Source organism: Quercus robur, chromosome 12, assembly GCF_932294415.1.
Source record: "Quercus robur chromosome 12, dhQueRobu3.1, whole genome shotgun sequence".
Taxonomy (NCBI): domain Eukaryota; kingdom Viridiplantae; phylum Streptophyta; class Magnoliopsida; order Fagales; family Fagaceae; genus Quercus; species Quercus robur.
The window spans coordinates 3,731,825-3,747,738 of record NC_065545.1 but is presented as its reverse complement, the minus strand read 5'-3'; the positions used below and the strand labels follow the sequence as shown (position 1 = coordinate 3,747,738).

Here is a 15,914-nt window from a genome sequence, read left to right as displayed (position 1 = left end):
TAATGATTGATGATTATGCTAGATGCCTTCTTGTATTTATAAAAACTAGTAAAACCCATAATGAAATTGAAATTTGAAAAGATTATGGTTTCAAATCACTTTAGTAAAACTTATAATGAAACTGAAATTTGAAAGGATGGTGGTTTCAAATCACTTATAAACTTGATAATATTTGATGATTCCGCTAGATTCCTTCTTGTGTTTATAAAAACTAAAAATAAATGGAATCATATTACGTGGCCTCAACTTTAACTGACATGATTAAAAAAAGTCCAAGATCAGCTCTTAGCTTAAGCTTATTAATGCTTGAGCTAACAATTGAAAGATGAAAGCTGTTACCCTTCTGATGGGAAAATCAATAATTTCTAGATTTTTTTTTTTTTGGGTTGGGGGGAGGGGGGTGGTTGGTAAAAAAGTTTGCATAAAATCAAAATAGAAGTACTAAATAGTATGGGATAAGCTACACCCTTGGCATATACCAATGATTGGCTTACAACTAAGGAAAGTAGCTCTAAGTCAAGCAAAAGAACCATAGCAAACAACACATTAATAGAGCTATGTTTCACAACATGAGAGAACGCTTTGTTGAAGTCTTTACCTTCTCTTTGACAATAGTCCTTGGCAACCAATAGTGTCTTGAATTTGATTCAATACTTGGAGTTACTTCCTTTTTCTTGAAGACCCATTTACAATCAACAATCTTCTTGTGAAGAGATTCAAACTCCTCACTTATAGTGACAATCCACTAAGCAAATCCTTACCAGAGACAATGTCATAATTAGAAAATTCTTGATCCTTAATATTCTTAGCGATAGCCAAAGCAAAAACTACCAAATCTTTAAGAGCTATATCTCCACGATGGCCTAGTCTATCTCCTCTCCCTACTAGTAGCAATACTATCTCATCTTTATATTCCTACACCTTATCTGGAATATGTTAAACTGTAGTTCTTTCATGAACTTTATATGAAACTTTAACTTCAAGTTTCACCTGCTTACTAACACCATAGTCTTTTAAGGTCTCGATGATCTCTTTTTCATTGATAAAAAAATAGTAGATTCATTGAATTTCACATCTCTATTAATAATTGTTCCTAGGAAGTTTGGATATGTACACCATAACCTAAATCTTTTACTCTCGATTCCAAGTATAAAAATAAGTACTTATTTTTACCCTTGGCTTGAGTTTACCATCATGTTAAAAGCAATGAAGTACTCTAAAACTAGAGTAATCAATAGGAGTACTAGGCTATACTTAAAATGAGTCTTACATTCAATGACAATTAATGGAAATATTGGTGAATTCGATTTTAGTTTCCTTTCCAGTTTGTCTATTGAAATATAATATTTTGGTATTGGTCAATTCTAGCATACCATTTCAAGATTGACTGAAATGGCTCGGAATGACTAAATGACATGTTTAATATTCACATTTACTCATCATCAATGAAATAATAAGAATCAAATTAAAAGATTTAGAATTGACCGAATTTCAACTCAAGGTGGAAAGAAAGGGTTTCTCATTCCAGTTTGCATACCAGTACATTATTTTTTGGCCATTCCAACTAGAACTGAACAAAATCCATAGCTATGGTTAATGAAGACATATCCACCAAATAGTAGGTCATATTAATTGCTTCAACCAAAAAAATCTTTTGACAAGCCGACATTGGAATGCATACAAGGAGTTCTTTCCAAAAGAGTTATCTTCATACATCCTACAACCTCATTCTATTGTGGTATTCTTCTAACAATATCAAGACTCACTATGCCTTCATTGTCACAAAAATTATTAGATTCACCTGAACAATATTCCAAACCATTTTCGATTTTGAAATGCTTGAAATGTTTTACCATTCTGCTTCTAATTAAGAACCTTCAAAACACATTACTCTTATATTTAGGAAAATGCACTCAAACTTCTTCCCTTTTTTTTAGAGAGTTTTAACCTATGGCGTCCGCTCCTGATAATAGTTATTTATCATCAGACCAAGACATCAATCGGTTTTTGATGTAGGCGGAGATTGAATCTCAAATCTCTTATTCAACCATCAGAAACTTTACCAAGACACTCAAACTTTTCTTAAATAGTCATCAATGAACGCCAAAAAGTACCGATAACCGCACTTTGAATATACAAGAGAAATACCTTAAGCCCTTATTTGGGAGGAGGAAATGGAATAGAATGGAAAAGAACGAAAAGAATAATTTTAGAATATTCTTATCTTCCCTTGTTTAGGAGTTTTAATGAAGAGAATAGAAAGTTTATTACCTTATTTGAGAGTTTAAGTGGGAGGGAATGGAATGGGTAAAATGAAACACTCATTCCTCTCTATTCCCTTAAAATCTTAAATTTTCATTCCCCCCAAATTAGAAGGAATTTAAGGGAATGAAATTAGATTTAATAAATTTTTTACTAAAATTCCCAAAATACTCCTACATATTCAGCATTTTATTTTAAAATATGGGTCTAATAATAATATTGTCATAAAATGATTCAATTACTTTCCCTCTATGTTACTCCCAAACAAAGTTACTTACATTCCATTTATTTCCATTTCTTTATTTTAAAACATCCAAATAAGGTTACTTAATTCCATTCTATTCCTTTCTTTTCCATTCATTTTCTTTACTTAAATACATTCCATTTCATTCCTTTATAACTATTTTTTTTCCATTCCATTCCATTCTCTTATGGATTCCCAAACGAAGGCTAAAGATTTGAATAGATATAATCCAATATGCCCTTAGTCCTAAGTTTCATTGTGCTGAACTTAACTTTACACTACTTACCACAAGCGCAAGATTCACAAAAGTCTTGTTTTCCAATTTTTTTAACCATCTAACAAACCTTATTTGGTTTCTTGACATGTTAATCTCATTTTTATGCTCTATTAACATTTTCCACAAACAAATATTATCAAATATGGATTTGCAATACTATTGCAACACAAACTATTTTGCTTTCCAGAAGCAAATAGAGGTCATTCAAAAATTTTCCCTTGATGACCACTGAACCCAATTGGGGTTCAGTACCCAATTGAACCAGCTAGTCCAATCTAATTTTTAAAACTATGGACAAAAGGTTATTATTCAATCGAGTACATGACAAATGTAAATCCTAAGAATACCATTCCACATCTTAGTTCACATAGTTCCCATCCCCACAACCTTATAGGTCATATTATTTTCAATCAAAATTCACAATTATTAGTTGATTATTAGGTACCAAACCAATATCTTTTAAGAGTCGAATGATATGGGAAAATCAAATCAAGAAACAAAGCACCAAAGCAATCAATATACTAATAGATTAGTTATATCATTAGTATCAAGAGTCCTTTTCTTTAGCCTTTTTCGCTTTTAAGTCAGTTACATTCATTGTGCCCTCGTGTTCTTTTTTGCAATAATGACATTTACCCTTTTTAGTTCAAGAGCCACTACCAATGACATTTACCTTTATTGCTAATGAGCTCTCGCTCTACTGACTCCTCCTTTTCTATTGCAAGTGTTAGGTGGAGAGTGAGGCCAGGAATTCAAGACCCATTGGGCGCACATGTAACTTACCTATTTTTTTTTTTTAAAAAGGAAAAAATATAAATTCTTTTTAGTTCAAAACTTTGATCTTAATTTATTACTATTCCTATTAGACCCTTTTCATTGGCTATAACTCTAAGAACAAGACCTTTCGCCCAATGTTCATCCATTAATTTCTTAAAAGTTTTTTTTTTTTTTAGAATACTAAATATTTTTAACATACACACACGGGGAGAGGGGAGAATGTCTTAAAAGTTCAAAATATCTTTTACATGATCAATAGAGATTCTCTCTTCTAGATCCATACAACATAGAATTTGCAACCAAAAAAAAAAAAAAAAACCAAAAGAATGAGGAAAAAAAAGTAACAAAATTACATCTTGATCCTCATCATTAACTTTACAACCAATATTTTTTTAAAGAAAAACTCAATATCATCTAATGGTCAAATGTGTGTGTACCTTCTTTCATTCGAATGGTGTATAATTATTGTTTCATGCACAAACGGTTTGTGGAAAACTTAGGGTACATTTGGTAGACTGTAATAAGCACTGTAATGTAATAATTATTCTTATGGTTTAGCTATTCAATAGTTTGGTTACATTTTTATTACAAAGAATATCTATTTCTTATGAATAGCTATTCTTTAAAATGAGGAATAATTATTTATCTCTAAAAGAGTTGTAATAGCTATTCCTTAGTAGGTGTATTAATTTCTAAAGTTAATATATTTCCAAATAAACAAACTTCTCATATGCATATAACAATTATGAAAAAAAAAAATCATAAAAAAAAAATAACTAATCTCTCTTTCAAATTTAAAAAATATTATTTTTTATGAAATATAATTATATTAGTAAGATATTTCCTAAAATATACCTTAAGTTTGATTTAAAATGTTTTCATTCCATTGTTTTTAGGATTATATTACTGTGTTACCACCAAACAAATGAATAGTAATAAATATTACATTACAGCATCTTGTATTCCCTGTAATACATATTCCTATTTCTAGGTAATTTCCTTTATAGTCTACCAAATGTGCCCTTAGTCATATACTGACATACCTAAACCTGCAATCCTACGACTGACATTTCCTCTACAACCACTCTTAGAACATTATTTGCTAGAGACAACTAAATTGCACTCTATCCACTCCAAGAGATCTTTTTTTCTCTCATCTAATAACATTGCTGACAAAGCTTCCTTACCTTTCAGTGTTCTTAAATAATCATTATTCTACTAACAAAGCATGCATCTTTACACGCCACAAATTGACGCTATATTTCCTATAATTATGGTGGGTTCATGCAAAATATAAATAGAAAAAGAAAAATAGAACACAGTAAAATAGGGAACATAAACAATTACATGGTTCAACTTAAACCTACATTCACAAGCGGCATTGAAGAGAAAAATTCACTAAGAAAATAAAGAGATTACAAAGATAGCACAAGGCTCTCTTACAAAATCCAAACCTTAAATATGTTTGAAATAACACAGACACACTCTCTCCCTCTCTCTCTCTCTCTCTCTAAAGGCTACAACTTAGGGAGAAAACAAAGAGCTAGCTAATATTTATTTGATTTTTAATTCTCACACAGTCACACGTTTTGCATCTAAATAACGATTGGAGGAAATTGGAAGATTCAATGAGAAAGGATCTAATCCTATTTCTTTATAGATATATAAGAGAACCCTATTAATAATGGTTGTTATTTTACCACAATGTTAAGACTCCATGAAGGGATTGGTTGTAAATTTTCCTTCTAAGTTGTTCTACTTTTTCCATTTAGGAAAGTTAAAATATATCTGTGGGGATAAGGGCCCAAAATCATGTATTAGGATTTGTGCTTCACCCAAGACAATTGACAAGTCCGAGAAGAGGATAAAGGTTGTTAAAGGAACTCCCAATTAAGGTCTCATAAAAAGGGAACCCGAGAAGGATGTTTCAAGGAGGAACACCTCCACGGGTGCGATGGGTGTAGCTCGGATGCATTACTCTGGCAATTAGAGGGCCCCTTCGAAATGCCCTAGCAACCGAAATGTGCTACATAAATATACGGGGAGGAAGGAAAGGCAAAATATCTAAAGGAAAGTTGTTACCACCACATTAAATGCATTGCAGCTACTTTTCTGACCGCATTTATGTGAAGAGGACCTCTGAACAGTACTGTCTTGGCTACCACAATTCACAAAAGGTTGAAGGGAGGTGTTTGATGGGACGAACACTCAAGTGAGAGCTCAGATGATTAACAAATGTAGGATCAAGATGGCCAAAGAAGGGCTATATAATGGGAGAGATCTCCATGAGATGGGGGGCAGAAAAGAGAGAGAGAAAAACACTATAGCAATTTAAACTGTCATAGTAGCTAACGGTGATTAATATACTATTATTTAGCCTCCTCGGACCGAAAGTCTATGGACATCAATATGTTTTATTTGTACTTAATTATCATTTAGCTCAATATTAATCGTTATCCAATTCGCTAGAATCTAATTCTTTGACTCATTCTCTACAAATTCATTATTTTGGGCTTATTGGACCAAGATCCCATAACTCTTGGGCTTGGGCTCCAAATTGTGACTCTACAATATCTATGTAACTTTGAAAGAAGAACACCATTTTGAGCATTGTCCCCTTTTTGACCAATTTGACACGTGTAGATCCTATATGTAGGAGGATACCATCACTAAAGATTTTTTTTTTTTTTTTTCTTCACACATCCAAGTAAAAGGTACCCAAAGACATAGTATTTATCCTTAAATCTGACATGTGTCGAATATGAGTAATAATACCATCATGTCACTTAATTTTTTTTTTAGAGAGTTTCACAACCTATGGCATCCACTCTTGATAATAACTCTTTATCATCAGATCAAGATACCAATCAGTTTTGGGTATAGGCGAGAATTTAACCTCAAATCTCTTATTCAACCATCAAAGATTTTACCAGTTGAGTTAACTGAAACTCACGTATCACTTAATTTAAATTGTTCACATTCACACAATTATTTTTCAATACAAGTCATGTTTTCCCACCATTACATAATCGACAAGTAACAAATATATAATTTTACTTTTGGGAGTCAAGAGCAAGCTAAATCAATAACTCATGTAAGAGCATTCGCATCTACTTGCTAGATGCTACATTTAGCAAAAAAAAAATTACATAATTAAGATAAAACACCCCATATCAGGCTAAACAAACTAGCCAAAAAATATTTAACAATGAACAACTAAAAGAAAAAAAATTTTTATTTGTTTTCCGACTCTCTCTCACATCTTTCCTCTCTCTCCCTCTATAATACCTCTCTTGTTCACCATCACCATGTCATCATCAACCATAGATCGGAGTAGGTCAGGTGGAGTATGACAATTGACGATGGTTTGGAGATTAAGAGGACTACAAAGCTAACTATGGAAGACGCATTGTCTATGGTGGTCCGGAGATTGAGTTGTACGATGATAGCTATGGGGGACCCTTTTTCGATGGAGGAAGAGAGAGAAAGGAGTACAGTGGCTATTGCGAGGAAGAAAGGGGTTTTGATTTTTTTTTTTTTGATTTTTTTTTTCCTTTCAGAGAGAGAGAGAGAGAGTTATAAATAAATTAAATTAAGCTTTTTAGATGTTGATTATTGAGTTTGATATAAGAGTATCTATCATTGAGTTGGTTAAAATAGCTTTTTAGACCAAATTTGACTAAAACCTCACCTAGCCTAATGTAAATGCCCTAATACTAGGTTTTTATTTTTCTATGTTGTGATGGTATGACTTTTATATATATATATATATATATATATATATATATATATATATAATTATGTTAACCTAAGCAAATGTTTCCTAGTTTCTAGTTCACTTGTAATCAAAATGAATAAATGCTTCATCATTTCTAAATGAAGAATTTATATTGGCTTTGTAAACTTTTAAATTATAATATTGTTAAATTTGTTTGATCATTATACTAATTTGTGTTCTAATATTACTAAAATGTTTTTCTTATATATAATTTTATTAGTATGCTTGTATTTGTATATTAATTGATTGATTTTTTTGAGCATGCTCTACAATTGTTGCTGAATGATATAACTTGAATAGTTGAATGTGAAGTTGTATCTTGATCTTTTTTGCAACTCTAGCATACAAATATACAATGTCTACATAAATGATGAAATGGATAATGATGATTAGAATGGTCGTTATAAGAACCCTAGAATGGGAATAACTAATGTTCACTTCACCTTAATATTTATTTTGCTTTTGGATTTTATATTTTTGTTAGCTAGTTTGTAATTGATAACTTATTTTAGATTTTGAACTTGAAACTTAGAACTTAGAAAATATTTTGGTATTTGGTTGCTAATTAAACATTTATTGAACTTTTTAGATACATTTAGTCAAAACTTAAATATATTTGTTTCATTAGTATAAACGTAATGATATATGACTTGCAAATTGCATCATATGATGCAATCTTTGTTTTTTAATGAATAAATTCACAATTTACGAGATTATAATAAAAAATCATTATTAATGTGTTTTTTGCTTTAAATCTGAAAATATGTAGGATCTTGTGAATCTGATCTTACGATCCACGATCTCACCTATCTTCCACGATCCTATCATATGATTCTGATTTTGACAACCTTAGTTGTATCACTAATATTAACGTTTTCTTTTCTTTTTTCATGTTGAGTATCTTACATTCAGTCTCCTAGAGTCTTTCTTTTCTAAAGATGAAAGCATATATTCTTACTAAATCCTAACATCTTTTACAAAGTCAATAGAGATAGTACAGCATGGTATCAATAAAGTGCTCAAAGGAGGAGGTAACAAGCACAAGAAAGTTGATACATAACCCTTATCATTGACTTTACAATCAATAATTTTTAGAACAAAAATAATTCTATCAAATTCATCAAAATGTTTTGATACAGGTATTAATTCCTTCTTTCAGCCGAAGAGTGTAGCCAGTACTTTAGGTACAAATGGATTATGAGAATGAGAGATTCCAATCATATAGCAACTTTCCAACCAAAGTCACAATCCTGCACTAGACATTTCTTTTACAACTTTTCTTAGAACCCAATATGTTAGAGACAACTGAGTCGCACTAGGTATGTTCCAAAGTGGTCTTTTTCCTCATCATTACAATGTTACTGGTGAAGTGTACATTACCCTTTAGTGCTTTAAATAAGACAATCACAAAAACAGCATAAAAAATAGGGCAACCAAATGGATTGGTCAAGCTATAATTCTTAACAAAGCACGTTTCTTGACATGCACCATAAATGAAACAATTTTTATTTATTTTTAAAAAATAACATAACTTTATTAATGGAAAAAGGTAGCCCAAGTATGGAGTATACTATGGATACAACACTATATCTGAAAACATTCATCTCGTCAAATTTCTTTAGCCTTGCTGCCATCTCAAAAAACCCAATTAAACCAATAATTGTAACTCGAATGTTATTGGAATAATAAGCTGTTTAATAAAAAGCCCAAAAGTGAAACTGAAAATAACCCCAAGTCTAAACGAAGAGTCCACTAATCTAATTCCATTGTTGTGAATGCAATAAAGTTCTAAGAAAAATATAACAAAAAATTACACAAGAAACAGAGATTTACCCAAGCATGTCACTTATAATGTACTCATCACGTTGGATCATGTTATTTCTACAGTATTTAATTTTTATACTTTTGGACAATTGAATGGCAATTCAGCCATTTTGATAAATTTGATTTATTTGCAATTTTGATTGTTGTCTACTTATAACTATTTTTTCATAAAGTCTTAATCAATTGTGCTAATTCTCATTCTCAACAGAGTTCTTGAATTTGAAAAGAAAAAATACAAGGTTCCATAAAAATATCAATTGTTTCTTGTGTAATAAATGAAACTGCATTATTCCAAAGGCATATTTATTTTAATAGAGAGTTTAAGATATTTGGTTGGTTTGGTTTTCCTTCTTCAAAGTCTATATGATGTGACCTTCATCTACTCCTCTCATTTTCCTTTGATTTATTTCATTGGTGATCATTTAATCTAATTTCTTCCTCATTTTTTATGTTTGAAAAACATGATAACAGTTACAACTCTTATTGGAGATTTAGGCATCTTTATGTCATTTTGAAGGTTATTTTGGAGGTTTAGGAAGCATTTAGGTCATTTTGGAAATGTAATTGTTCAAGACGTTACGAAGTATTTCATTCATTTTGGAGCTTTCAAGGGTATTTAGATCATTTTTGAGGTTTCATGGGGTATTTTGGCCAATTTAGAGGTTTAGAAATATTTTGGTCATTTTAGAGATTTCAAGGGTATTTCAATCATTTTGGAGGCTTAGGGGGTCATTTTGGAGGTTTAGGCGGATATTCTATCATTTAATAAGTTTTTGGGTGTTTTTTAGTTGTTTGAAGGTTTTGAGGGAGTATTTTGGTTATTTTAAAGGTTTAGGGGTACTTTGGTCATGTTGAATCTTTTGGGGGCATTTCAAACATTTTTGAGGCTTTGGGGATATTTTTTCTCATTTTGGAGGATATCAGGTATTTTTATATCATTTTGGAGGTTTGAGAGTATTATGATCATTTTGGACGTTTGGGAGTATTTTACTCTTTTGAAGGTATTGAGTATTCAGAGTATTTCAATCACTTTGGAGCTTTCAAGACTTTTTGGGTCGTTTTGGAAGTTTTAATAGGTATTTTGATTATTTTAGAGATTTAAGGGTATTTGTCATTTAAAGTTTCTGGGCCTTTCGGCCATTTCCTAAGTTTTGGGGATATTCTAGTTATTTTTTACATTCGGGGATATCTTGGTCATCTTTGGTTTTGGGGATGTTTTGGTCATTTTAAAATGTGGTTAAGGATTTCAAAAATTCTCAAGGGCTGGATGTTATGTCAAATTTGAGGATTTTGGGTTTCAGAATCCCTGATGTATTCGGCCTAAATCCAAGTACTAACCCTATCGGTTTCAGAATCCCTGATGTATTTGGCCTAAATCCAAGTACTAACCCTATCAAACTATCCAAACAAAGTAATTAGATTTAGACCCTCAAATCCAAATCTGCACGGCCCAAATCCTCAATTCAAACAGACAAAAAACAAGAATGATTTTTGAGCAATCCAAGAATGAGATGACAGACAAAGCCCATCCTTAAGGCAGCTGACCTGAGGGTATCAGATCAGATGGTTAGATCCATAGGACCTAGATTATACTTAATTCCATTAAACAAAGTTTTCTTACCCCCCTGCTATCACATTGTATTGAATAATCCTAGGATGGCTATGGTAGAGAACAATCCTTACTTCTAAGGGTATTGACTCCATCTAGAAGAAATGCCTCTCAGATTTGGGTTCTCTGAACTAGAACAGTGACTTTGCTAACCACAAGGAACAAAGGGCCAGTGAAAGTCAGATCCCTTAGGTCAGGTGAATGACAAAATGAAACCTTGATATTTCATTGCTATTCATGGTGCAAATCATTATAAACAATCCACTTCAATCATACAAGCTCCAGTGGAACCAATGTAGATATTGTCGGGATGTTTCTACAGTAATAGATAAGGAATAATGCGTAAGAATAGTACCAAGCTCTCCAGCTGAATGCCAGCATAAATGACGTACTTGGCCATAAAATATCTTCTTTATTGCAGTCGTCATTGTTACTGCATGACAATTTGAAGCATATCCAAAAAATGTTCCTTCCACATCATTGCCACTATAATCATCCTACCCACATCCTGGATATTTTTGGATCAGCTACATGAATCTAGTCCTGCTAACATATCTGACATGGTCAGTGACAAAAACATAACTGAAGCCTACCTGATCCTGGTCAAGCACACAAATATTTAAGAGAGTTAAATTTGCATTGAATCTAGTCCTGCTAACAGATCTGACATGGGCAGTGACAAAAACATAACTGAAGCCTACCTGATACTGGTCAAGCACACAAATATTTAAGAGAGTAAAATTTGCATCAACAACTGGTATAAATGTCAATCACCTGTGGGCGGCAGAAAATTTCTCCAATTTTCTCATATATGTTCCCAAGCACTCATACAAATGGAACTTCACAACAGTTATCTCTGGGAGAATTAGCTCTGTAGACTCTATACTTGGCGAAGACAGCCTGTAATCAATCCTTGCATCCCAAAATGGATCTCCACCAAGGATTTTCATAATTTGGCTGTCTCACATGTACAAATATGAATGGGTCAAACTCTTGACAGGAAATAGATTAACACACTAGTGGAAGCTGTTCCATTAGGAAAGGTGTGACAATCATAACTATGTATTCTCCTATAGGACAGATCTTGACTTGTCCATAAGATGCATTTTCATAACTATGTATTTTCAGATCTTGACTTGTCCATAAGATGCATTTTCGTATCTATGTATTTTCCTGTAATCAATCCTTCATTATAGAAAGTTTGAATTCTTTAGATAGTGTCATAAAATTAGACCAACCAGATATCAGCAGCAGATTTCTAACAGAAAACAATCTGGCTTTAAGACATTTCCTTCGTTTACCAATGATGAAATTTTTCTTGATTACGTTGAGCTACTTTTCATGCATGCACTCTAAACTGCGGTGCATCCACCCACCTAACTCAAGCTCAACCTTTACACAATTAGATTACAAACTTTCAAAGTACATTTTTAACAACCCTATTCCCCATATTTTTGTAGAGAACAAAACAGTGACACAGATATCTAGCTTTACTCTAATTGGCGCATGATTGTAAGAATAACCACCATCCCACACTAAAAGCATGTGCAAGATATACACAATGCTAGAATTTTTAAGAGTGTTGGTATAGCACCAGAGTGGAAACTTTCTCATTGATGCAAAAATTGTCTGAATTTCTTTTTATTGATCATGGAATTGAACCTTTCATTACAAATTGCATTAAACAGCATCTACATGCAATACACAGGGTGATACAAAGATTTTTTTAAGAATCACTTTAATCAGTTACTTTGATTTGTTTTCTTTAATTCCTAGGGAAATTATAGAATCATGAGACGGCTAATTTAAGATGGGAGAGCAGGCAGATAACTAAAAATGTGGTGAACCATACTAAAATTAAACCAGTGCAGTTCTCAGATTATATTTTATTTCTGCAAAATGAATCACATCTAAAATTTAGGCCAATATATAAACAACAATAAGCCTTAGGCATATCTAGATTCAACTGTCCAAAAAATGAGTGAAGCATATAGAAGAAGACTCATCTCAGGTTTCTGCCTCAATTACATGTCCCTGCTTGTAGCTGAATTTCCTTGTAAGATGTTATTCAACCTAATTTAACCACACACTTCAGAGCAAAAAGAGTTAAATTTCATCTATTGAGCAGGATAAAGTTATAGATTGTGTGTGTGTGATTCTTGAAAATGTGCAACAACCATTTTGTAAAAATATGTTACAAACCTGCCATGTCTGATACAATTGGAATCTGCTTTACCAGCATGAAGTCAGTAATTGAAAGGTACAACAAAACAAAAGAGGAACTTCAACCAGGGAACCCAACCTCAGAAGTCAAGGTATTCATTTTTTTTCCCTATGAATTTAAATTTAAGGGATACAGATTACGTTCTAATACATTTGTATACTTTAAATACAGCAAATTTTACAAATTGCTTGTCACCATACTTTGTAGCATTGCTGACACTCTAATCAATATGGTAGAAAAGAATCTAGAGTTTGGAATCAGTGTTACTGCTGATATAATCAGTATCAATGCTGTCATCAGCCTCAGGATAATATATTATTTGCTATCTAGAGCTTGGAATTACTAGAACCATTATAAACAAAATTTATCCCTTTCTTAATGAGGTTAATTGAAATAAAGAAGTTTTGAAAATACAGAGAGTAAATGAAGAATATACAGTGTACAAACCTAGGATTTCTTAAAGAAAACAGAATAAAACAAGCTACAGAAATGTGCAGCAATCAACTTATAACCCATTATTTATTGGTTATACAAAAAACTGTGTATGATATCTTTCAGAGGGGAAAAAGAAAAAAGAACTCATTGTCAAGCTTATTACAATTGAACCCTATCTCAGCTTTGGGGAAAAAAATAAAGTCCAAAACAAACACACCACAATATTAGCTAAAACGTTTAGTTCTTTTCATTGTTATCAACATCAAGAACCCTATGTGCAAGTTTTCTTAAGAATGCTTAGCATCAAATTCACTCTAGATGCATCTAGAAGTCAAATATACATCTACTACCAGGCTCTCCAAACAGACTTAGACCAAGCACTTAATATACCCCAGTAGCTACTGAAACATCTAGTCAATACAATGTCATAAGCATGTAAAAACATAGCCTTATCCATAATAGGATCCATGTTCATAAGGTATGATCAGAATTGAGATAATCTTTTGTTGACATTCTACCTACAATAACCCTCCTCCTTCATCTGGGCTTGGGACCAGCTGTGCAAAGATATGACATTAGACACAGGCGGAGTTACCACTAATTCATATAGAATATCATGAATCTTTGATATTGACAAAAAAATAATATAAAAATAAAAATCTTTCAGATAATTCATTTCTGTACTAGGCAGCAAGAAACATTTTAGATATGTATAACCAAGTATGCTGGAAAAAATGGAAAATAGATAGGTCCATAGGACAATTCACACTATATAAATGAAAACAGTATGGTAGATAAACCAAGAAACATGATAGTTGGGCATGGAACAAAACAGTGGCATACAGAAAACAATGGAGTAAAGGAGACTCTAGCTGTCTTGCACAAGTTTTAAGAATGGATTGCAGACTGGAGACCACCAGCATTACCTTCTAGTAATAGAATTCAACTAGCAAAGTTGCATAGATATTGATCTATCAATAGATTCAGCCACTTCTTAAACAAGTGACAGTGGCTTCTTTTTGGCGACACATTCAGAAGCTACCTAATCCACATGTCTGACTCTAGGAATTACACTCTTAACCCCATGTTAGGAACTCCAGAAAAGCTGAAATGAGTAAAAACTCCATAGCAAAAATGGACTGACATCGGGAAACAGACTGCTCCCATCGGCAGTCTAGTTCTGCCTTGAAATGCAGATCAGCACGTGCTTGTCCATTGGTTCCCAAATCTTGTGGGAAGCTCCTACTAACTGTCATGCACGTGGGGAAGCCTTGACTAGCCAGACATGAGCTCTGTCATAATTGAATCACATGCTTGGATTGTTAAAGAAAATGGTAACAATTAGTTACAGTTAATGCACACGTAACACATTGAACACGTGTATATTCTTAAAAGCACATGCCCAATTAATGATCCAATAGGTATAAGCCATGTGTAACCAATGAGAGTAAGGCATTAGTAGTATTAAATAGGACAATGTAATCATCACTAATGATAATGAAGAAGAATCCAATTGTTGCATTTGTTTCTTGTTAATTCTCTCTATTCTTTCTATTTCTCTTGGAGGTGGACTCCCTTGAAGTAGTCTCATTCTTTTGCTCACTCTGATTTTCTTGGAGGTGGTGACTCCCTCAAAATAAGTCACATCCCATGCAATCATCAATCATTCATACAAAATCTCTCACATACCAAAATCCTTCCCAAAGACCCTAACATCCACATCATCAGGAACCCTCTTGAAAACACTACATACCCAAAATCCTAGGTGACCCTAAACACCCAAACCCTAGCATTTCTTACCAATAAGCTACTTGAATCATCTCAGCAACCCTAACCCTAACTGGGTTCCTTACACCCCACTTCCAAAATTAAGATAGTAGACAAATTCAAAGAGGAAATAAAGATCCCCTGCTTTGTTACTATTGCTTGCCTCCATCTCTATTCATCTGAAACTTATGGCAAAGTTGAAAAGAGATATCTCGGAGTATTTCAAGAAAGTAAGGTTCCATCATGTCATCCCTTTTGGTTTTCTTATACGGACCAACTGATGAATTTCACTCTCAGTTCAGTCATTGTCAAATTAGATCTTCATTTAGGCCCCTTGTACATTATCATTTAGAACTTCAACGAAAATGCATCCTTAGTAAAAAATATGAAAGAAAATATAGATGTACATATTAAACTAAACAAACATAGTTGATGGAATAACATACTAAACAGGAGAGGTTGCATAATGAGACAGACCACTTGCTAATGTTGTTCAGAGAAATACAAGTTTCAATACTGAACGATGAAAATAAACTACAGTTGTAGAAAGTCCAGCTCTGATTTTAAACAAAAGTATGGAGTGAAACACCACCAACCTCCAGCTTTAGATATTATCACCAAATAGGCGTTTCTCCAAAATTCAGGAAACATGTCACCAATCAGAAGTATTGACTCATGATTTTTAAAATAAAATCATCCACTGCTACTCACCTGACA

The 15,914-nt window shown here is 32.7% G+C and overlaps 1 protein-coding gene and 2 long non-coding RNA genes across 7 annotated transcripts in view; 1 reads left to right on the top strand and 2 right to left on the bottom strand.

Annotated features, from left to right (window-relative positions):
* Positions 1-15,914, top strand: part of LOC126710398 (MADS-box transcription factor 23-like) — a 32,348-nt gene that overhangs the window by 4,047 nt on the left and 12,387 nt on the right. For all 5 annotated transcript variants that reach the window (XM_050410831.1, XM_050410830.1, XM_050410833.1 and 2 more), the window contains exon 2: positions 13,011-13,086. In XM_050410831.1, the coding sequence (XP_050266788.1) occupies positions 13,011-13,086 (76 nt within the window). The remainder of the gene's footprint in view (positions 1-13,010; positions 13,087-15,914) is intronic.
* On the bottom strand, positions 10,125-13,012 carry LOC126710400 (uncharacterized). The gene is made up of 2 exons (XR_007649656.1): positions 11,546-13,012; positions 10,125-11,314 (listed from the first exon to the last, which is right to left on the bottom strand). It is a non-coding gene; the product is annotated as an uncharacterized LOC126710400 (long non-coding RNA).
* Positions 14,151-15,914, bottom strand: part of LOC126710399 (uncharacterized) — a 29,813-nt gene continuing 28,049 nt past the window's right edge. The window contains exon 5 of the long non-coding RNA XR_007649653.1: positions 14,151-14,722. This is a non-coding gene — a long non-coding RNA (uncharacterized LOC126710399). The remainder of the gene's footprint in view (positions 14,723-15,914) is intronic.